General features: G+C 38.7%; 1 protein-coding gene across 1 annotated transcript in view; it reads left to right on the top strand.

Annotated features, from left to right (window-relative positions):
- LOC132381225 (signal peptide, CUB and EGF-like domain-containing protein 3) overlaps nucleotides 1-10464 on the top strand; it is a 339989-nt gene extending 329525 nt beyond the window's left edge. The window contains exons 21-22 of the mRNA XM_059950570.1: nucleotides 36-115; nucleotides 3434-10464. Coding sequence (XP_059806553.1) covers nucleotides 36-115; nucleotides 3434-3586 — 233 coding nt within the window. The 3' untranslated portion in view covers nucleotides 3587-10464. The remainder of the gene's footprint in view (nucleotides 1-35; nucleotides 116-3433) is intronic.
- The last annotated feature ends 15115 nt before the right edge of the window (nucleotides 10465-25579 follow it).

Here is a 25579-nt window from a genome sequence, read left to right on the forward strand (position 1 = left end):
CCCATGTTTGATGGGCTGACATTTTTTTCCTCTAGAGGATTATGAGCAGCTTGTTGAAGACATTGTACGAGATGGTAGATTATATGCTTCAGAAAACCATCAAGAAATTTTAAAGGTAAGTTATTTAGTCATTTGAAATAGCTAAGTGTGACTCAAAATGGAATGCATAAATACCAGAAAGGGTATCTTTATAATTAAGAGTAAATCTAACATAGTTTAGGCCCTGAGTCGAAGAAAGTGGTAACTTGCTCACATTCAACAAGAATCCATCACCAGATTTATCTTCCATTCCCTCCTCTTTCACTATTCCAAATGGTCTGTTCTTCCAACTACTCCCCTTCTCAAGTCATTTACCCTTAGTTGTCCTTTGACCTCTTGCGTTCCCACCACCCAGACCTTCCTGGTGAAGCAACTTGCTTTCAATCCAGTGTTGGTGAAACTGAACACAGATAGGGGGAGGACCATTGCACAGACCTGAGCTTCCTTGTTTTCTACTTCTATCTAGCTGTGTTCCCCTGTGCCATTGTAAGGAAGCCCAATGTTAACCTGAGGAATAGTACCTTGTCTTCCATCTGGGCACTATACAGCCTTCTGGATCCAACACTGAATTCTACTATTTCTGTAACTTGTTTTCCCTGTTTGGATCATAACTGCCCAGGTCATTAGAACTGGTGCAATATTGGCTCAATTTATCTTCTCTATTAGCAGAGCCTGACCTGCTGGATGTTTTGAGCATTTTGTTTTTATTTCAGATTTACAGCACCTGTAGTTTTGTGATTTTCATGTACACTCATTTCTGCAGTGTCTCCATCCACCTGTCTTTCTTTTCTCTCCTTCCTTCATCCCTGTAGTTTTCTTGGGTGATGTATTATAGAAGGGATAAAAATTTTCATTAATTACATCCCTTCTTACTTCTCCATCACTCTCTGCTATGCCTTTTACTCCTCTTCTTCCCTTCCTTCCAGCATCTGTTCTCCTGAGCTCTTCACAAGGGACTCTCTCCACATTTTCATCATTCCTTCTTGTCCACACCTTCACATTGTGCCTCTCCCCAGCTTTTTCTTAACCTCATCCTGTCTTCCTCCATTTTCTCCAATCTTTACCCTTCATTCCTCTGATCTTAATCCTCAACTCCCCACCCACCTCCATTCCATTCTTATGGGACAAAAACGTCATTGAAGAAGAACAGTGATGACGTATCCATAGCTGGAAGTTACCATGGTTTTGTAAACCACTGGTCCTTAGATAGGGAACATGGCTACAAGGAATCTATACAGTATACTATGGGGCCAAATCGATGGAATAGTACAATTTAAAAGCAAGTTCATAAATTGTTCTTTTCTTTTAGTTGATACAGATACAGTGCCTATAAATAGTGTTCAATCCCCCACCCCCCTGGAAATTTTCATGTTTTATTGTTTTACAACGTTGAATCACAGTGGATTTAATAAGGCTTTTTTGACACTGATCAACAGAAAAAGACTCTTACATGACAAACAAAAATCAGGTCTCTACAAAGTGACCTAAATTAATTACAAATACAAAACAAAATAATTGATTGATGGGGGTATTCACTCCCTTCAAGTCAGTATTTAGTAAATGCACCTTTGGCAGCAATTACAGCCTTGAATCTTTGTGGATAGGTCTCTGTCAGCTTTGCACATCTGGGCACAGCAATTTTTCCCCATCCCTCTTTACAAAATTGTTCAACCTCTATCAGATTGCATGGGGATTATGAGTGATCAGCCATCTTCAAGTTCAGGCACAAATTCTCAATTGGATTGAGGTCTGAACTCTTACTTGGCCACCTCAGGACATTAACTTTGTTGTTTTTAAGCCATTCCTGTGTAACTTCGGCTTTGTTGGAAAACAAGTCTTTTTCCAAGTCGCAGTTCTCTTGCAGACTGCATCAGGTACTCCTCCAGGATTTCCTTGTACTTTTACCCTCTACCTTCACAAGCCTTCCAGGGTCTGCTGCAGTGAAGCATCACCACAGCCTGATACAGCCAGCACCATGCTACATGGTTGTTCATCATGTACAATGCTTTGGCTTACACCAAACATAGAGTTTAGTCTGATGGCCAAAAAGCTCTATTTTGGTTTCCTCAGACCATAGAACCTGCTTCCAGCTGATTTCAGAGTCTCCCATCTGCCTTCTGACAAAGTCTAGCTGAGATTTCATGAGAGTTTTTTTTCAACAGTGGCTTTCTCTTTGCCACTCTCCCGTAAAGCTGTGACTGGTGAAGCACCCGGGCCACAGTTGTATGCACAGTCTCTCCCATCTCAGCCACTGAAGCTTGTTACTCCTCCAGAATTGTCATGGGTCTCTCGGTGGCCTCCCTCACCAGTCCCCTTCTTGCACTATCACTCAGTTTTTGAGGACTTCCTGTTCTAGGCATATTAATGTCTGTACCATATTCTTCCATTTTTTAATGATTGACTTAACTGTATTCCAAGAGATATTCAGTGACTTGGAAATGTTATTGAATCCATCTCTTAACTCGTGCTTTTTGTGGAGTTGCTTGGAGTGTTCTGTTGTCTTCATGGTGTAGTTTTTTGCCAGGATATTGAGTCACCAGCAGTTGGACCTTCCAGATACGGATGTATTTATACTACAATCATTTGAAACACCTTGATTGCACCATTAACTAATTATGTGACCAGTGATGATTTGGGTGTGTCATATTAAAGGGGATAAATACTTATACAATCAATTATTTTGTAATTAATTTAGATCACTTTGCAGAGATTTGTTTTCACTTTGACATGAAAAAGTCTTTTTCTGTTCACCAGTGTCAAAAAAGCCAAATTGAATCCACTGTGATTCAATGTTGTAAAACAATAAAACGTGAAAACTTCCAGGGGAGGGTGTGTGAATACTTTTTATAGGCACTGCATATGAAACAATAGATTTTTAAAAAGTCACCTTTACCTAGATTGTTACTTACATTCAAATAGAATTCATCAGTTGCAGGAAAAAGGGTTCTTTATCAAATATAGGAATATCAGTATAATTTGGTATTATAATCATTGTTAACATATCAGACCTTTGATGTTCTAAATGGACAAAACCTTATTCCAAGACTCTGATCCACATTGTTGTTTGCTCTGTTGAATGAATGCAACTTTTTACATCATCTTATAGATAGCCCAAAATGTCTGTAAATTATATTATTTTGTTTTAAAGTTTTCCAAAAATAAACATCCTTTCTTCCTACCATTTAACATAATACTCTCTGTGGACAGTAAGAAGGAAATTGTAATCGCTTGTAGCTGTCTACTTTGAGGTCTATAATTTTAAGTCTGTTTTTCATTAGTAACAAAGTGGAGTGCTTTGAAGTGTGGTATGTAGAGAAAAATAAAACATGTAACAGATTTGAGTCTTAATGCAGCTATAAATATTAAACACATCTTTTTTTTCTTAATCTTACAGGACAAGAAACTGATTAAAGCTCTCTTTGATGTTCTGGCACATCCACAAAATTATTTCAAGTACACAGCACAGGAGTCCAATGAGATGCTACCAAGATCTTTTATCAAACTGCTCCGTTCCAAAGTTTCCAGCTTCTTAAGACCCTACAAATAGTTGTCAGACCAAAAGGCAATAAAATGACCAACTGAATTTTATTTTTACAGCTTTGTAACCATAATATTTCACTATGCTGACTTTTTTGTGGCTTTCTTCAAAAGGATCCCAGATCATACTTCACTGTACATTATTTATAGCTCAGTCCATCATAACGAAGACTGTTCATTCCTTATATTTATGTGTACGCTAGTATATATGACTGCTGGGAGCATATACAAAACCTGCTCCATATGCAAGCATACTTTATGCACTAGGACTTTCTGTCTGCATTGTGTGTTTTTTTATCCTGTATAAGAAAGAAAGTGCAATGATTTCTTTTATCCTGTTGGATGTTTGAATGGAAGTTTTTTTCTACAGAAAAATGGCAATATTTATATCTGCAAGGAAGCCTTTCTCGTCTCCACTGCAGTTTAACAACATCACCCACAAATCACATCATAATGAAAAGTAGCAGGATTGCAATGTTGCGCATATATAACTTTGGAATTTATTTGCACTTGAGAATTATATTTGACCATGTACAAAAGTTTGGTTTTTGTATTTTCATTGTTTTGATTGAATTGAAATTTTCACTTTTTGTTTTTTCAATTTTTTTAGTGCTAGTTTGTCCCAATTTTTCATAATGCTGAAGTTTGTATCATTCAACTATTTGGTAAATGAAAGGGACTTAAAAATTTCTAATAATTTCAAGTATAGTTCTGATGATGCAAACACTAGCTCTTTTGGCTCTGCCATGGGTCCGTGGACTATATATTATCATTTTAGTGCAATTTTTATACTTTTCAAATATATTAAATATATTTCATGTTTCTAGACAGTTTATTTGTTTACCTCGACATCTATGCTGAGGTACATCAGGGTATTGGGGACACCACAATTTCAAGATCCTGAAATAAAACATGTATCATGTATTAAAAATAGTGCATATAATGCATCCTTAGTAAATGTGTAAATGTTTAATTTTTGAAATTTTGCATTTAATGTGTAAGACGGAAAGCCACGCTGTACATTAGTCAATCAATAGAAGCTCTAATGGGAAGGAGCAATGGTGATCCAACATAACGTTAGTACTTTAGCTGGCACTGTTTACAAAATAACCAGAATCCATGAGTGAAGACATATGGTGAGCAAAGAACAGTCTAGGACACGAGATATTTGAAATGCATTGTCCTTAATGTTATGGCGAGGAGGTGGGAAAGGCTTTTAAGTGCTCAACTAGTACTCTTTTCAAAATCTGGCTATTTGTTCATCAACAGTAACAATTTGAATTTTTGGCAACCTGGCAGTTTCCTGATGCACAACGCAGCCCTCAGTCTCACTAAAGTGCAGGTCATGGAGGGATCAGAGGACAACACACCTAGACCAGATGGGGCAAAAATGCAGGCAAGACCCAAACATTGTATTTTGGTCCTACCGATGTCTGAAGGACTATATACACCAATATTTTGTATGCCAACAATTCTGACGCTGCAATTGGAGCCATTCTTGAGCATGCTGAACTTCTGACCTGCCACAACAACATCTGTCTCCTGTAACTTGATCTAGATAACTGATGAAAAGCCCCTGGTGCTTTTAGGAAGTTGGCAAGCTGCCTTGTTATGAGTTTTAATAGAAGTGGAAATAACTCTGTACCTAGTTCATGGGCCATCTGTATTTTCTAGCTTAGTGAAGAAGGAAATGATTGGATTTTTTTGTCCCTAATTCATTGAGGATATTGTTTCAAAGTTGTTGCCAGATCAGATTTTTCAATGAATAAGGTTTTATACCTGGATTTAGTAAACTAGCATTTTGTTAACATAAGAGTAAATTAGATAAAATATTTAGATTTGTTAATTTGATATCAAACTCAGCCAATCAAGCATACATCAATACATAATCCATGATGAATGGAGCTTTATATTAAACATGCAAGATGCCTTCCAAAATAGACGTAGTATTCTTTGAATACACTTCAAATGGTAACTAAAATATTAATTATAAACCTAAGTCGCAGAACAATAGACTGAACTTCTGAGCATTGCTAAATACTTAATAAAATTTGCTTCTTTTTACATAAAAAAATAGACCTGCAATATTATATGAATATTTGGAGCATAAGTATCAAATTCTTAATGCTATTTAAGGTGATAACTTATTTATAAGATACCAATATCAACAGTTGCAAATTCTTCTCTTTACTGCTGCATAATATTCATATTGTCTACACTTCTCTTCAATTACAGAACTCAAGATATAAACTATAGAGTTCTGTATAAATTGTGATTTGAAAGCAACATCATGTTGTAAAGTCAAGCATAATGGTAACTGAATTGAGCTAAGACCAAAAGTAGCCGTAGGACAAAGAAAATAAAGTTTATTTTGACTGGACTGGAACCTACAGATGCCTAAAGTTTAAGAGCATTGTATCTCAATATACTGAACCCACTGGTCATTGTGTTCAATATTTCATTCTGTTGTAGAGATTACATTTGGCTTCTGTCTGAACACATGTATAAATAATGCTGTACCACCATAAATCAGATAAGGATAGGAACTGTTAGTGAAGTTCTTTTATTAACATAATTGTAATTTTAGGATACACTAAATCGGTTTAATGTAAAAAGGTGTGAATTCATCTCCTGCTTCAAATCTAAAATGAACTTTACATACTGCAGAGTTTAAAAATCAATGTTAATACAGCCCTTCAGCTGCAAATTTTAAATGACTACAGCAAACTAAGTTAGTGGCATCTCATCTTTGCTTTTATATGTCCTTGCAAAATGGATGCATGCTGATGCAAAGAATTTTGGTAACAACACCGTTGACATTTATCTGTGATTGCAGCAGCTTTTGTGCCTAGATGTACCCATTGCATGCAGAAGGCTACTGACAAAATTTAGAACAAATAGTGCGATTTTTGGAATGTCTGAGAAGATTTGGAATGTAAAATAAGTATGATTTGAAAAATGGGAGTGACTTTTCTCCATTACGTTGTACAATATGAGAACATTAGTAAGCCATTTGACTGCTGGAAATTGCTCTGCCATTCAATAAGATTGTGGCTGATCCAACTTTCCTCATTTACTTTCTTGCCTTATCCCCATAATTCTTGATTAACTTAATAGCTAGAAGTCAATCTTTTTCAGCTTTGCATTCAAGGATTCAGCCTCTCTGGCTGTCTGGAGCAAGCATTACCAAAGAAGTGCTTCTTTCTCATCTCAGCCTTAAGTGAAAACCCTCTTATTCTGAGACGATGCACTCAGGTTCTAGACTCTCCTAACATTTATGCTATCCAGCTTCTATAAATCTGGATGGCTTCTCATTCTAAATCCCAATGAGTATGAACCCAACCTGTTCAAGCTTTCCTTGTAAAACAGTCACTCCATTACAAATGTGTCCTGAAATCAACAAAACCCAAACATGAGTACTCAAGCCCTCATCTCACACCACACTCTTCACCTTCCTCCTCTTCCAGTCCCCACTAATTCCTAAACTGTTTATTTCTGACTTTACAGAAGGCAATGATTTTTTTTTTAAATTCTGCCTAATTTCTGCTTCCCATCTCTAAATCATGCAGCTTAATTCTATCCTGGACAGAAGTGTAAACTTAACTTTTAAGAAAATGGTTTTTGATTTAAATGCAACTGGGGTAAATTTTTAAAACTGCTTTAATAATAAATGAGAAAGAGAAATACAAATATTATATGTGAATCAGCTCAATTCCAGTGGGTCAAAGGCACATATTGCTAAGCAGGAAATGGCTATTTCTCATTGTGATCAGTACTTCCAATCTAGCATGTCCAATGTTGCAGTTCACACAGTGTTAGTGGCAAAAGTTATATAATATATCTATATAAAGGCCAATCTTGCTTCTACCACAATTAGTAAGTGCTCTAACATTAGCTCAAGCAGATTGCCTAATTCAGTTATGTGCTATAGATTCACTTGACTGGAAATTTTAAATTATCATCTGTATAAACATGCAAATTATTTAAGTGAGTCGATACTAAGGAGACTGGACGCACAAGCAGAGCATTGCTGAGTTCAACTGCATTGCTATAACACCTAACAACATTGTGCATTTGTTATCTGGTCACCAAGGTTTTTTTTTCTGATGGTCCAGAAAAGTAAGGCATGAGAGGTCAAGAGAATTTTTTTTTACAAGGAAATTTCTTGGCACATTGGCTAAACAGAATTTGTCTTCACAAGAGCTGATGCTGAAGCCTCTACTACTGGATAAGAGGATGTTTTTTGCCTTTTACTCTATCTGGAATGGTACTTCTCCATGAGAACCCGAGTTACATTTTGTAATACCGTGAATAGTTTTAATTCATTTAATTCCCTGTGTACAAAAGTCACAACATGTTTTAGAACTGTGGTTGCTCTTTATATTGATTCAATAAAATGATGTTCAAAGGAATAGGAAATATGAATGCATTTAATGAGCATATATATATTGTTTTTTAAAATTGCAATAAAGCACCAAACACATGAGATGTTTTTTTTTACTGCAGTTAGCTTTCTGGAGTTAATTTTACATCCACATTAAAACGGCATTTGTAGGAAATGTGTACAGTTTTTCAGCATAGGGCTTAGCTCCTCCAATAAGGCAAGACAGTGTCAGGAAAGATGGTCATGAAAATGTGAGGATTCGAGCTTACTTAATTTCTTAAGAGTACGTGTTTTATATCACAATTATATATCCTTCCAGATACAAATTGTGTCAACATTATCACTTTAACAATTCCAGCCCCTCTGATTTTTTAAATACAGTTAAAGATTCAAAGTAGATTTACTAGCAAAGTATGAATTCAGAATACAACTCTGAGATTTCCCCTCCTGCAGACAGGCACAAACCAAAGTAACACCGTGTTCAAACACACAACACAAGGAAAAAGAACAAATGGCACAAAGCCAGCAAGCAACACATAGAATACCAAGCCAAACCAGGAGACCAGTCCGGTTCAGCTCAGCCCCGGCCTGCTAGAATACTCAGTCCACAGAGCCATCCTTTGCCGAAGTACCCCAGAACACACTGATTGCCCCGATCAAACTGCTCAAAAACAGCAAAAGAGGGTCCAGAAACACATGCAACTTCAGGCGTGTACAACATAATTTAGTCTAAAATGACAAATCCAATTAAACTTTGAGTACCATTTTATTATATTACTCACCTGAAATAGTCGTCCCAGATAAAATACAATTTGATTAGAAACATCCTGGTAAATTGAATAAATGATGCTGAAACATACTGTATACAGCTTGACAAAAGGGAAACATTGTTGTCTACTCTGTGTTCCTTTATCAGATTCAATGGTGAATTTTGTAATGCTTTCAATGAAAGTTTTTAATGTGTTCTCTTATCTTGAAATGTGCTGTTACAAAAAGTTTATCTTTTTGTTTCACATTGCCCAATTAAAAATACCAATATTCCACTCACTTAATAAATAAGTATTGTGGTAAAAAGTTTTGCTATAGACAAACATGAATATGAGCAGTATACTTGTTTGGATCTACTCTTATATACATTGCCTATAAAAAGTATTCACCCCCTCCCCCCGGAAGTTTTCATGTTTTATTGTTTTGCAACGTTGAATCACAGTGGACTTTCTTGACACTGATCAACTGAAAAGACTCTTTAATGTCAAATTGAAAACAAATGTCTACATATTGGTCTAAATTTATTACAATTATTAAACACAATATAACTGATTGCATAATTACTCACTCCCCTCAAGTCAGTATTTAGTAGCAATTACAGCCTTGAGTCTGTGTGGATAGGTCTCCATCACCTTTGCTCATCCAGAAACTGCAATTTTTCCCCCCTTTCTTTATGAAACTGGTCAGATTGCATGGGGATCATGAATGAACAGCCCTTTTCAAGTACAGCTACAAATTCTCAATTGGATTGACGTCTGGATTCTGACTTGGCCACTCCAGGACATTAGCTTTGTTGTTTTTAAGCCATTCCTGTGTAGCTTTGGCTTCATGCTTGGGGTCACTGTCTTGCTGGAAAACAAATCTCCCAAGTTGCAGTTCTCTTGCTGATTGCATCAGGTTATCTTTCAGTGTTTCCCTGTATTTGCTGCATTAATTTTACTCTCTACCTTCAAAAGCCTTCCAGGGCCTGTTGCGCAGCCACCACCATGCTTCACTGCAGGGATGATGTGTATCCTGGCATGTAGTCTGACAGACAAAAAGCTCAACTTTGATTTCATCATTTCATAGAACCTTCTTCCAGCTGACTTCAGAGTCCTCCACACTTACTACTGTCAAACTCTAGCTGAGATTTCATGTGATTTTTTTTTCAACAGTAGTTGCTCTTTGCCACTCTCCCATAAAGCTGCGACTGGTGAAGCACCCGGACAACAGTTGTTGTATGCTCAGTCTCTCCCCTCTCAGCCACTGAAGCTTGTAACTCCTCCTGAGTTGTCATAGGTCTAGTCCCCTTGCATAATCACCTAGTTTTTGAGGACACCTGCTTTAGGCAGATTTACATCTGTGCCATATTCTTTCCATTTCCTAATGATTGATTTAACTGTATTCAAAGGGATATTCAGTGACTTGAAATTTTTCTTGTATCCAGGTGCTTTTCAATAACCTTTTTGTGGAGTTGCTTGGTGTATCCTTTTGTCTTCATGGTGTAGTTTTTGCCAGGATATTGTCTCACCAGCAGATGGGCCTTTCATATACAGGTGTATTTTTACTACAATCAGTTGCAACACCTTGACTGCACACAGTGATCTCCATTTATCTAATTATGTGACTTGTAAAACCAATTGGCTGTACCAGTGATGATTTGGTGTGTCATATTAAAGGAAGTGAATACATATGCAATCAATTATTTTGTGTTTTTGTAATTAACTTAGATCACTTTGTAGAGACACGAAAGAGTTTTTCTGTCAATCAGTGTTAAAAAATCAAATTCAATGTCGTAAAACAATAAAACATGCAAACTTCCGGTGGGTGGGGTGTTATTATAATAATAATACTTATTATAGGCACTGTATTTTGTATTAACATTGCTAGTCAATGTATTGACTTATAATTTCTCAGACCTCCACCATATGGTAAAAATCTAAGGGACACATCAGTATTTATAAATATTCTATTGTCAATGCACATCTTCATCCCAGGGAGGGCAATTTCTTAAGGATTTTAATCAAAATACTCATTTGTGTACCCATTTTCCATTCATATATTTTTTCATCCACATTAAAATCATAAATTTCATTGATACCTAAAAGAATGTAATGCCTATAGCTCAAGAATGAACAGTAAATATTCAAAGTGCTGGTTATGATCGGGACATGAAAAAGAAAACTAATTTCTTTGTGGTGTTGCTGCAAGACATGACCTCCATGATGAAAGCTCTGAAATTCGTTTCAGGAATAGGGAACAAAGACAAAATTGTCAGCTTATCTCAGTAATAGAACTTTAACATCAGAGAAGTCATGAATCCAAGTCAGCATCAGGTTATAATCTTACCCAATATTTAAGTATAGTGAAAAGGGAATACCATCTTTGGCTGAAATATTAAATGGAGGCTCTACAATTTAACTATTCATTAATCTCTATGTCTGATCTGCATGGAGCAGCTATTGCATTCATTTTTGACTCCCCATTTTGGGAAATATTGCAGATAGAAAAACACAGCTGCATGAGTGCAAATCTTTTGTTGAAAATTTGGGAGTGAAAAACAAAAGATTGATGTTGCAAAGGCTGTTTGAGCAGTTCAATCAAATTGTTCCTTGGTTTTAAAACACGTATATTATTGACAATGCGAATCTGCCATGGTCGCTGAAAGGAAAATTTTGAAGTACAGTCTGACTTCCATTACTTGTTCAGGTTAAATAAAACCTTCTTAATCATCCTCATCATATGATTCAGGAATTCAGATTATTCCTTAATAAAAAGGAAGGAATGAATCTTTGGAACACAGGGAGACTAAAATGGGACTATTGCTTGGTGATCAGCTCAGACCCAGTGGGTTGAAGGACCTATTTCAGTTGACATATTAGAATTAAAGGGTGTTCACGCGGACCGTGGAATTAAAGACAACTATTTGAGAAGCTGGCAGAGCTGTAGCCTCACAGCCCCAGTGACCCAGATTCAATCCTGACCTCTGGTGCTGTCATTGTGGAGTTTGCACATTATCCCTATGAGCACATGGTTCAAGTTTATTGTCATCTGACTGTTCATATATAGAACCAAACAAAACATTCCTCCAAACCACAGCACATATATCACATACAGCAAATAAAACATTACCAAAATAAATTAATAAAATATAATTCAAAATGCATGTGAAGTGTGCAACACAGGTAAACAATAAATAGTAAACAGTTCACTTCTAGTGGCAAGGGCTCAGTAGCAGCAGGATATTCATTAGCCTCACAACCCACAGGAAGAACTGTTACCTTATGTAAGGTATAGAAACAATCAGCATTTTAGACTTGCTCCGGTGTTGGATATTCATCAGTGAGGATCTTTGGAAACACTTCAATGAATTTCTCTGCTGCTTCGTGATCAGTAGACACTTTATTCAGAGTCAAGTTCAAGATTATTATTTTTGAATATATACACACACACACGAAACAGCGTACCTCCAGACGATGGAGCACCCTGCATAACGTGTAACACTCATAGCACATAAACCAAAATACTACCATAAGTTCAGAAAATACAAATCAAAATGCATGCAGCACAGGTAAACAGTACAGTATACAGCATGCTGACCTAGTAACAAGGCCTTGATGACAACAGGGTAAATTCACTATGCTCACAGCCTGAGGGAAGAAGCTGGTACACAATTTGCTAGTCCTAGTCCTGATGCTTCTGTGCCTCCTTCCTGATGGTAGTGGGTCAAAGAGATTGTGGAATGGGTGTTAGGGATCCTCAACAATACATCCGACCCTTCACATATAAAGCTCCTGGTAAATGTCACAAATAGTGGGGTGCGAGATCCCAGTGTTCCTCTTGGCAGATTCTACTATTCTTTGTAGGGACTTGTAGCAACAAGAGGGTTGGTAGGTTAACTGGCCTCTGTAAATTGCCGGGTGATTTGGTGAGTACTAGAATCTGGGACAGGTGACATTAATTTGTGGGACAATAAACAGGAGATAGGTTTAGGCTTTGTGCAAATGGGAGATTAATGTCTGCTACAAATTTGGTGTTCTGATGAAGGACCTGTTTCTTAAGATATCAATAACAAAACAATGAATTTACTTCAATTGAGGGAAAGCACACAAGGGAGGTCAAGATTACCAATAGATGTGTTTTGTTTCTCATTGAAGATATTTGAGTTTGGAACATTTATCTATCAACATACAGTACTGTCCAAAAGTCTGAGGCACATGTAAAAAGTTCTACAAAGTGAAGACAATTTCTTTTTTTTAATTTTTTTTAAATTTAAGTTCATCATCAAACATTTCCATAAGATTTATTTCAGACATTGTACACACATATATATATCATATAATCATATATATCACGAAACTCCACAAAGTATTTATCTGAGGTATACACTTATAGAAAAGAGTGGAAAGAAAAAACAATCAAAAGGAAAGAACTGTGTACAAGTAGGGAGTGATCTTTTTTTTAACAACATGTTCATTGATTTGTGAGAATAAAATCAGGCCTATGAGGCATTATGTAGTTAAACCATTTTTCCCAGTATGAATCAAATTGTTCCAGCTTATGATTAACAGATGCTGTTATCTTCTCCATTTTGTAAATGTCCATTGTAATTTCCATCCATGTATTTAAAGTTGGGCTCTCCTGTGATAACCATTTCCTAGCAAGAGTCTTCTTACCAGCCACCAACAGTATATTCATTAAATATTTATCTCTTTTCAACCATTCTTGAGGTATATATCCAAAATATATGGTCTTACTCTCTAAGGGTATTTCACATTTAAAGATCTCTTGTAGGGCATTGTGTATCCCCCTCTAGTTTTTGATAACAGGCCAGTCCCAAAAAATATGATAATGATTTGCATTTTGATTTCCACTTTGTCACACTTTGCCTTTAAAACTGCATCAATTCTCTTAGGTACACTGCCGTGCCATTTTATAATGAAATCTACCGGTAGATTCTTGGAAAACTTGCCACAGTTCTTTTGCAAACTTTGGCTGTCTTGCTTGCTTTTGTCTCTCCAGGTAATCACAGGTAGCCTTGATAATGTTGCAAACAGGGCTCTGTGGAGGCCATTCCATCTGAAACTATATAAAAATTCTAGGGTTCCTAAGTGTGACATTTGTTCTTAAATGAAGACAAACAGCATAGGTAAGAATGCTTGCACATATTTACTTACTGGACATTTCAGTCATGGCTTGACTTGACACATGCAACGAGCTCACCAACTCCACTTCCGCCCTGGCTGAACGGCCCGCACTGCACATGGGGAACTGAAGTTCTTTATTATATACATACATACATAATAAACATCTTTCCCATTTAAAGAAAAACAAAACACAATACTATGACCTCATAAACCTGCAAGGAACAATAATGCTTTCCAACAAAGATATTTACAGTAATTTCAATTGTAATGAGCAACTACAGTCCTGTATTCACTCAACAACTCGCAATCAGTCTCTGAGGTGGTTTGATTATCCTTTTTTGTCAGCTATTTGTCTCCACAGATGTATTGCTTTCACTTGCTTTGCTAATATTAGTGTCTTTCTGAGAACTCTGAACAGCAAGTTCATTTGTCACATTTGCTGGCCCTTTTGGTGTACTGACAGGTGGTGTGCCATAGCTATGGGTTGGAGCTTGTGGTTGTAGATCCATACTGTTCCTTCTCAAAATTTCCTTGCTCCACCTGGATCTGATACGAGAATGGAGCTACTTCCTCTTGCACATATCCTTGCATGGACCATGTGCCAGAAAGGCTTCAGGACTGGTAGGCTTTTTGCAGTCTTGTTGTGATGCTGTTTCTGTTTCTCTTTTCCTTTCACTTCAGCCAGTTTGACCTTGTGTGCTCCTTTAGGTGTCTATAGGTTTCTGTGCACTGGAAGGTTAGTGTGTATGCGTCGACCCATCAGCATTCGGGCTGGTGAAAGGCTATTCTGCAGTGGCACACTTCTGTAGATAATCAGACTTTTGTGAAAATCCTTTCATCCATCTTGTGCTTTCTTCATGAGGCCCTTCACTACCTTGACTGAACTCTCTGCTAGGCCATTAGATTTTGGGTGATGTGGGCTTGAAGTTATATGTAGAAACCCCCAATCGTTGGCAAAGGACTCAAACTCACAGCATGAAAGTTGTGGACCATTGTCGGATACCACTTCACGTGGAACTCCATGCCTCACAAACACAGCTTTCAGAAAGGTGACGATCATTTTGCTAGATATTGATTGCAATGTTGTAACCTCTGGGTAATTGGAAAAGTAGTCTGTTACAACAATGACTCTTCCCATTACAATCAAACAAATCCACTCTGACTTTGTACGGCCTATCTGGTACAGAGTGTGGCATAAGCTGTTCTGCTTGTTACTTTTGTCTGTACGTAAGACACACTTTACATGAAGCAGTGGTCTGGCTGATGTCTTGGTTCATTCTTAGCCAGTACATCACTTCACAAGCTCTTTGTTTATTTTCCCTCACCAAGATGCTCTTCATGTATATTCTGGAGCATTTTTTTCTGTAGTGACACTGGAATCACAAACCTATTCTGTTTGAAGATCATAGCTTCCACTACTGACAGTTCAACTTTGCATGCCCAACAATCCCAAATAGACATTGGATAGTCATCCTTAGCTGCTGGCCATCCTTTCTCTATTGTCTTTGTGAGTACATCCATTGTTTCATCCGTCCCTGCTGCTTTCCTAATCTTCTCTATTCTATCAAGAGATACTGGAATCAAGGTGGCAATCATGTCAACATGGGCCTTATATCAGCGTTAATCTCTTGGTCACTCTTTTTTTTCTTGTCGGCTGCTCAAGACAAGGCATCTGCAGCAAACATATATTTTCCTGATGTGTAGATCATCTTCATGTCATATTTCTGCCACCTCATCAACATGCTCTGTATCCTCATGGGACAGTCATTCAGTGGTTTGGACATCATTGAGACCAGTGGTTTATGGTCTGTCTCCACTTCAATAGCTTGTGCACAGATATACTGATGGAACCTTTTGTATGCATATGCACTGGCGAGACGCTTTCTCTATCTGTGCATAGTTTGCTTCCGCACTTGTTAAAGCCCTTGATGCATAGGCCAGAGGTTGCCATGTGTCATCATGCTGCTGCAGTAGTGCTGCTCCAAGGCCGTACTGGGACACATCAGCCAAGATACTAGATCTTAAAACTTGGGAGCACAGGCTCTTCAGCTGGGATTCTTTTCAGCCTCTGGAAACAATCTTGTTGCTCTTGAGATCAAATCCACTCATTTCACTGCTCAAGGGATGACCTAAGTGGTGTTGACACAGTAGACAGTCGAGGGATGAACTTAGCCAGGCAAATCATCATCCACAGGAAACGTCTTATCTCCTCTTTATTTTGGGGCCTCACCGTGTTCTCAATGGCTGATGTCTTTCCTGAATCAGGCTTCACATCTCCTTCCTATGAAAGCCAGTGTCTTAACACTAAACTCACATTTCTCTTTATTTAATTTCAAATTGACATTTCTTGTCATGTCTAGCACCTGTCTCAGTTGTGTGTCATGTTCTTCCTTGGTGGACCCTCAAACAATGGTGTCATCCATCATGGTCTCGAAACCAGGTATTGACACCACAAAGATCATGTGGATGGTTTTCTGGTGTGGACAGAATCCCAAATGATAACCAAAGAAAGCAATATCTTCTCTCTGGTGTGTTAAAGTACACAGTCTCCAACTTGCCTCATCAAGTTTCATCTGCCAAAAACCAGAAAATGCATCGAGCTTGCTAAACCACTTGGCACTGTGGACATAATCTCCTCCTGTGAGGGCAATTTTAACTGTTCTCTGTTGATGCTTTTATTGAGATCTCTCAGATCTAGACACATTCGCAATGCTCCATTTTTCTTTTGCACAATGACTAGTGAGCTCACCCAATCTGTTGGTTCTTCAATTTTCTGTGTGACTTTTATGCATTCTGTGCATGCTAGCTCTTGTTTGAGTTTGTCTCTAAAGTGTAAACGAAACTTTCCTGCATAAATGGACAAATGGACAAGTATAGGTCAAAGCTAACAACTTGTTTCTCGTCACAGAAAAAGAACTTATATTTTTCAAATGTGATGTTTTTCCTTGGGACAAAAGACTCAACAAATTTTATCATCAGAGTGGTCAATGTAAAAGCTGTCTCATCAATTTAAATGCTGTTGCAGATGTCCAAAGTATCTTCACCATTTACACGTAGAAAGATAGACACATTCAATTTTCCCTCCGTGCCTCCGGCTCTACTCACTACTAAGTTTATATTGAACCGCTGTTTGAAGCGTTTCCAGTTATCAGTTAGATTGCCAATAAACTGCAAAGATGAGGGAAGACCTAGCTTATCCATGTCAGAATTTTCAGGTTTCTCACCTGAATCTGGTAAACGTGGGGACACAATGCACTCTGTCGCCACACTGGCCACCGACCTCATTTCCTTCTAGCGCAGTCTTTTTGTTGTTTCCCAATGGAGCGAATGTCTCTTTCTCAGCCATGCGTGGTTCATTTACTCTTCGTGTTTTGGCCTCACGCTGACATCTGACACTATGTTATGTTTGTTCTTAATAAAGACAAGCAACGTGCGCGCGTATACATTTACACAATGCTCGCCTGGCGTGTGTGCAACCAGCTTACTATGTCACTTCCGGTTCTGGGCGACTGCCCGCATTGCACACTGGGAACTGAAGTTCTTTATTATGTACACACATAACACACTAAGACTTTTGCACAGTACTGTACCCTGTCAGATCAATTCAGGTCATATCACTTGATATTTTCCTTTCCAATTAACAATTTCATCTGTAACTTCAGACTGAGTTGAGGAAAGGCAAAATACATTTTTGTCAAAGGGCTGAATTCCATGTTCATATTAAAAATTGATCTGTTATTTTGCTACTTCTATTAAGTAAGCACTCAAAATAACCATGATAGTTTCCTTTAACACTGCAGAAACAGTCATGCTTTTAGGCAATCTGCTTCAATATAATTACAACACTGGCAGCCAGTCAGCAATTTGCCCTGTTCACAAAAAGGACAAATCCAATCAGCTCACTCAGTCTCAATAACTGGCTAATTAAGGGAAAGTTACATAATCTATGTGAGGAACACGGGCTGCAGCCCTCATTACAGCCTTACTCTGGACAAGCACTACAGAATTAAATTGCATGGGTAGCATGAGAATGCTGTCCTTGACATCAAGACAGCATTGATTGTGGTGTCAAAATGTTCTTGTAAATCTAGAGCACTTAGGGAAAAACATTACATTGATTGGAATTATATTTTGCACTTGGTGCCTTGGGGAATACCTGCAATATGTTGTAGGGCTATGATGCTTAAGGTCCAATAACAATAAATATCTACTTTTATGCATCAAAAAACCCTGGAAACGCTGGTCAGGGGCACCAAGGGGAAAACACTCTATGGTTGACTTCAGTGGTTGGTACGTGAGGCTGCTAAACAAGATAAGATCCCGTGGTATTATATGAAAGGTACTAGCATTGATGTAAGATTAGCTGACTAGCAGAAAGCAAAGACTGCAGACTCCCTGCTTCCATAATATGACCTATCTCTCCATCTATCTTCCTATCATCCACAAATTTGGCCACAAAGTCAACATTTCCCTCATCCAAATCACTGACATATAATGTGAAAAGAAGTCCCAACACTGACCACTGTGGAACATCACTAGTCATCAGCAGCCAACCAGAATAGACCCACTTTTCCCCACTCTTTGTCTCCTGCCAGTCAGACAAGAAAGAAAGAAAGAAAGAAAGAAGGAAAAGATCTTTCCTATCTTCTATTATAGTTAAGGTACAAGCATGGATAATAGATTGGCTGAAGGGCAGGAGGTAAAGAGTGGGAATAAAGCACTGAAGAAGAAATCTGATTAGACAGCCTCTCCCATCAGATTTCTTCTTCTTCTTCAGTCCTTTACCTTTTTCCACTATCACTTCATCTCCCCTCCTGCACCTACATACCTTCCCCCTCACCCAACTTCACTTATCATCTGCCAGCTTGTACTCCTGCCTTCTTATTCTGGCTATTTCTCACTTCCTTTCCAGAGGGTACACTGTAGCTTAATGGTTAGCACAATACTTTATTGCACCAGTGACTTGGGTTCAATTCCCGCTGCTGTCTGTAAGGAGTTTGTATGTTCTCCCCATGACTGAGTGAGTTTCCTCCGCATGCTTCTGGTTCCTCCTACAGTCCAAAGAAGTACTGGTTGGAAGGGTAATTGCTCGTTGTAAAATGTCCTGTGATTAGGGTAGGGTTAAACCAGGGGTTGTTGGGCAGCGTGGCTCATAGGGCTGGAAGGGCCTATTCCATGTTGTATGTTAATAAACAGATAAATGAATAAACAGATAAATGAATAAATGGATAAATGAATGAATGAATGAATAAGAAGGGTCCCAGTCCAAAGTGTTGGCAGTTTATTCCCCTCCATAGATGCTGCCTAATCTGTTGAGTTCCAGCATTTCATGTTTGTTACTTAGGTACTGAAAAAGCTGTGCCAACCAACTGCTAGAATATCAAGGACATCTTCAACCTCTCACTGCTGCCGTCTCAGGTTCCCACCTGCTTCAAATGGGCAGCAATCGCTCCAATGCCTCGGAAGAGGAGGGAGCTGTCTCAGTAAAGACTTTCGCCCAGTAGCACTGACATCGATCGTAATGAAGTACTTCAAAAGGCTGTCTAGAATGCTCTCCTGCCTGATGGAGGAGCTGAATCTGCTGCAATTTATCTATGACCACAACAGATCTGCAGCAGACACAATCCCACTGGCTCTGCAGTCTGCTTTGGGCAGTATACGACTGCAAGACATATCTCAGACAGCTTTTTTTAACAATTACAGATCAGCATTCATCACAATCATTCTCTCAATACTAGGAACCAAGCACAAAAACCTAAGCCTCTGTACCTCCCTCTGGAACTGGATCCTCATCTTCCTTATTAGAAGAATAATAATCTGATCTTCCATTTTTTATCTTCCAAAGTGGATGACCTTGCATTTACCAACATCGTACTTCATCTGCCAGACCCTTGCCCACTCACTTACCTATCTATATCTCTCTGCAGACTCTCTGTATCTTCTGCACAATTTGTTTTTCCACACAGTTTAGTATCATCAGCAAACTTAGATACAATCAGTCCCCTCTTCCAGATTGTTAATGTATATGGTGAATAGTTGCAGGCCTAGCAACAACCTGTGGCACACCACTCACCACTGATTGCCAACCAGAGTAACACCCATGTATCCCAACTCTCTGCTTTCTATTAATTAACCAATCCTCTATCCATGCTAATACATCACCCCTAACTCTATGCATCCTTATTTTATGGATAAGTCTTTTATGTGGCACCTTATCGAATGCATTCTGAAAATTCAAGTAAATAACGTTCCACTTTATCCATTGCACTCATCATATCCTCAAAGAGCTCCAGTAAGTTTATCAAACAGGATCTGCCTTTGCTGAATCCATGCTTCATCTGCCTGCTGGATCAATTTCTTTCCAGATGCCTATTTCTTCTTTAATGATAGCTTCAAGCATTTTCCCATCTACAGATGTTAAACTAACTGGCCTGTAGTTACTTGCCTTTTGCCTACATCTTGTTTTGAACAGTGGCATGACATTCGCCTCTTCCAATCTGCCGGGACCTGCCCAGAGTCCAGAGAATTTTGGTAAGTCCTCAGCAAAGCCTCTACTATAATTTCTGCCATTTCTTTCAGTACCGTGAAATGCATTCCATCAGGACCAGGGGATTAGTCTATCTTCAGGCTCAATATTTTCAGAGTGGTGTTGCAACAGCAACCTCACACTCAACATCAGCAAGATCAAGGAATTGATAGTGGACTTCATGGCGGGGAAGTCAGGAGCACACACACCAGTCCTCACGCTGGGGATAATAAGAAGGCTGTGCAGTTTAAAGTTCACAGAGGCTCCACCCTGATCCAACATATCAATGCAATCCTGAAGAAGGCATATCTGTAGATCTCCTTCATTAGGAGACTGGGGAGATATCGTATACATCAAAGACTCTTACAGATTTCTATTGATGCACAGTGGAGACCATCCTGACTGTTGCATCACAGCCTGATGTGAAGGCTCCAGTGCACAGAATCAAAGAAACTGCAAGAGAGTTGTAAACTCAGGCAGCTCTATCATGGCAGAGCCTTCCCAAAATTGAGGACATCTTCAAGAGTCAATGTCTCAGAAAGAGCTTCTCCCCCTCTGCCTTTTTTTTTTAGAGATTTTTGTCTTTGCACTGTATTGAAGCACAAAACAGCAAGTTTCATGCTACATCAGGTACTATGTCTTTGTGGGTAGAACTCAAAATTAAGAAAAGTGCAATCATCCTGATGAGATTATACCAATGACAGTCCCCTCCCCCACCCCACTCCACCACACGAATAGCTACTGGGACAATGAGAAACAGTTATGCAGGCAGATGAGCATTGTTGTAAAGGATGACTCCAAATCTCCTTATCTAGTTTGGGACCAACTTAGTGCAAGAGGTTTCATTAATTCACTCAACTTCCCTTGCCCCAGCACTGAACTGCTCCTACAACTATAGACTCACTTTCAAGGGCACTTCATCTCATGTTCTCAATATTTATTATTACTATTATTTTTATTCTTAATCAGCTTAAACTGGTAAAACCTGAGGTACAGGTATAGCTAAACACACTCATTTCTCAATTGCTAGGAAATTTCGGACTACTCGAGTGGCATTTAGTAATGTGGTTTTCTGGAGATTTACATAAATATTGCAGTGTAGGTCTAATTGTTTAATGCTATTGCGTAATGACTTTGGGATGATACCAGTTATAGATAGTACGATTGGGACAATTTATAACCTGCTCATGTTCCATAATCTTTCAATTTCCTCTTTTAATTCAGCATATTTCTGGTGTTTTTCACTTACTGACTTCTGTACGTTGTGTGTGTTTGGATTGGCTACATCTGTTAAGTAAGTTGTTCTTGCTTGGTACATGGAGCTTAGAAAAACAGAGCGCTATAGGTAAGTCTAGGTAGTTCTAAGGTAAAGACAGGTTCGGCACAGCTTTGTGGGCTGAAGGGCCTGTAGAGTGCTGTAGGGTTTCTATATCTTGTGATATTATATCCAGGCCCTATCTGTTGTATCATTTTTAGGACTCCAACTCTAAAATTGGATCAGGCCTGTATGGTTGTAAGGTACTCACGAGGAAATCTGCAGATGCTGGAAATTCAAGCAACACACACAAAATGCTGGTGGAACGCAGCAGGCCAGGCAGCATCTACAGGGAGAAGCTGCCTGACCTGCTGTGTTCCACCAGCATTTTGTGTGTGTTGCTTGTAAGGTTTGTTTTTTTTTATGAGTTTGTATTTTAAAGCAAGATTTTAGTGAACGATGTTTGCCAATTAATTGTCCTTGTGTAAGTAATCAGATTGAGTTAAACTGCTGCGAGATTCTGAAATGTGTTGCATTGTTCTGGTTTCTCCTGGCATTTTCTGCATTTACAGTGTTATATGAATCTTTGATTTTTTTTGTGTTAACCACCTGGTCCTGTATTGCCACAAGGAGTCCCTCTGTTTCTGGGAAGAGGTCTCCAACTCTGAGCCAGTCAGTCGGCACTTCCTTGTCAACATCTAGTCTGCTCAGATCGTGGGATGTCTTCCATGGAGGGTCATGATCTTCCATTGGTTAACTTTTTCTTCTATAGTGACAATTTCTTCATTTTCCTGAGTTGTGCTTTCATTTAAGTTTAGTGATGTGTCCTTAGCAGAAGCTGGCTTGGATTGGGAAGATATTATGCCAAAAAATACATTAATATAAATATATTGAAAAGTGTTTACGGCCTTTGTTATGTTTTAACAGTTGAGTTCTGTTTGGCAGATTTTCTTAAGCCCTGAATTCAATTCTGTCAAAAGTATTCCTTTCATCACAGATCTATTGTCTTTGCTTGTTGATATCCCAGATTCGTATGTTTTGTATTCATCCATCAGCAGTATTGTATCCTGCTGCTCTGTTTTATATTCTACTAGATCTATTGCACCTTTCGTTATGCTTAATGTTCTGCACTTATCTAATCAAAATTTCATGTTTATATCTTTAGAAAATAGCTTTACTATTTGAAATAGTTGCTTTATCTTTACTGATGGAGCATGTAATTTTAAATTGACAATATATTGGTGTGTCAAGGGATAATTCATTTAATTGTGTCTTAGTTGCCACTCTATTTTCTCTGATAGCTGTTATTGGCCAAATCAAAGGTGATGATGAATTGGCATATAGGAAGGAAATTGAAAATTTGGTTGAAAGGTGCCACAACAACCACCTCGCACTCATGTCAGCAAAACCAAAGAGCTGATTATTGACTACAGGAAGAATAAACCGAAGGTCCAAGAGCCAGTCCACATTAGGGGATCGGAAGTGGAGAGCTTATTGGAGTTAGCTTATCAGAGGATCTATCCTGGGACTAGCACAAAACTGCCATTACAAAGAAGACATGGCAGAGCCTCTACTTTCTTAGAAGTTTGCACAGATTTGCCAATTCATCTAAAACTTTGACAAACTTCTATCCATGCATAATGGAGAGTATCCTGACTGGTTGCATCACTGTCTGATATGGAAACACCAATACCTTTAAACAGTAAAGCTTGCAAAAACCCCATCCACCACATGCAAAGCCCTCCCCTCCATTGAGAACATCTACAAGGTGCGCTGTAAAGAGACTTAACAATGTTGATGATTAGAGGGATATTGGGGTCCATGTTCATAGCCACACGGGTTGATTGGGTGGTAAAGAAGGCATAGGGAATGCTTGCCCTTATTATTGAGGTACCAAATTCAAGAGTTGGGAAATTATCTTGCAGCTTTTAAATTGCATTCATTTCTGGTCGCCCCATTATGGAAAGGATGCAAGGCTTTGGAGAGGGTGCAGAAGAGGTTTACCAGAATGCTGTCCGAATTAGAGGGCATGTGCTATAAGGAGATCTGATAAGGGTTTATATGATAATGTGAGGCATAGACAGACAGCCAATAACTTTTCCCATGGTTGAAATGTCTACTAGAGGGCATGCAATGTCGGTGAGAGGGGGTAAGTTCAAATGAAATGTGCTGGTGGAGGAAATACGATAGAGGTGTTTAAGAGGCTCGTAGGCACAGTAAATGAATATACAGAAATGGAAGCATATTGGAATTGTTTAGGCAGAATGGTTTAGTTTATTGGGTATCTGACTACTAGTTTACTTAAGTTTGGCACAGGATTGAGGGCCAAAGGGCTTGTTTTGGTGCTGTAGTGGTCTATATTCTATGTTCCTTCTATCAGTCAGTGACGATAATCTGATTTTGAGCTGCCTTGACTCCTTCCTTCAGCCTCTTGCTCACACTGATCCAGTCAGAGGCTCTCTACAAGCTTTAACCCAGTGTGGTGTGATATCACTCACCTTCTTTCACTGACCCCCAGAGTCCATCAGGGGCACAGGCATAAATCAAGACCAACTCTGACTGGAAGATACTACCAAGGGGATATTCTGCCTTCAGTTCAGTCAGCAGCAAGAAAGAAAATCTGGGAGGCAAATTGTTATGATGACGAAGGAGAAGAAATGAAGGCAAGAGCAGGAAGGCTGAAAGCAGCAGCAAGGGGAGAAGAGGTCCTCTGCTCCAGCTCACTGCTCTCCTTAACAGCTGTGATTACACACTCCAGTGCAAGGGGAAACGTTCCTCCTGCCTTTCTGACAAAGGTTCAGCATCTGCAACCTGCTCCTGTCCCATCTGCTTAAAACTGGCAGAGATTGAATAGAATTGACTACAATGGGAAGTTATCACCCAGAACAATCTTGTTCCTTGTGCATTGATACATCCTCCCTCTCTGAAACTTTCTAGCAAACTACCTGAACAAACTAAATAAACTCAGAGACTTTGACACTTCGTCTTAATACATTTTAAAAGTCAAGGAAAAGATAACATATAGATTAAGAAAAATCCTTGTGAAAGGAAAGTGTTAAAGGAGCATGCGTCATCTGATACAATGTCTTTATTTAAAAGGAAGATCGAAAAACCAAGGAATTGATAACCTATTCAACTCCACATGTAGGAAAGATAATCTAAGTTTTATTCTAAGATGAAAAAGTTAAATCATATGAAAAGATAATTAAGAGTTAAAAGCATAGATTTCAAAAGAAAATATGTTTAATTGCTTTGACTGAATTCTTTTTAAGTCAATGTGAACAAAGGTAATGGGCAAGTATGAGACGACTGCATTTTCTAAAGGTCTCCTGACTGAGCTAGCAAAAGATGCAGAATACTTGGAAGGCTATACAACAGAAAAGTGAGTAAGGATTTAAAATAGCTCCCTCCAGCCACTCAACCAGTTCATTCACATTCATGCTGATCAAGTGTTGGCAAGTGGTTAAGGCTTAGGGCTGGCGATCCGAAAGTCGTTAGTTTGAGCCTCAGCCAAGGCAGTGTTTGCGTCCTTGAGCAAGGTACTTAACCACACACTATTTATGTAGCCCAGTGGCGGCAGTCGGTGCAGTATGGACAAGTCAGCAGCTCCCCGGAAACTCCAATAACCCAAAAGACAAAGAGAGGTTTCCCAAATTGAACTTTCTTTTCTGATTGTTTTAAAAGTTGAAGCCCACTTTAAACTGTTGCCATCAAGAACTTAACTTTTGTGCTTTAGAAACAACACTTTATATGTCACTGATGAAACAACCATTGTTCACAGAATCTCAGATGGAGATGAGAGGGTGTACAGGAGTGAGGTATACCAGCTAGTTGAGTGGTGTCACAGCAACAACTTGGCACTCAATGTCAGCAAGACTGAAGAGCTAATTGTGGACTTCAAGATGAGGGAACACTCACCAGTCCTCATAGAGGGATCATAAGTG

The sequence above is a fragment of the Hypanus sabinus genome, chromosome 25, assembly GCF_030144855.1.
Source record: "Hypanus sabinus isolate sHypSab1 chromosome 25, sHypSab1.hap1, whole genome shotgun sequence".
Taxonomy (NCBI): domain Eukaryota; kingdom Metazoa; phylum Chordata; class Chondrichthyes; order Myliobatiformes; family Dasyatidae; genus Hypanus; species Hypanus sabinus.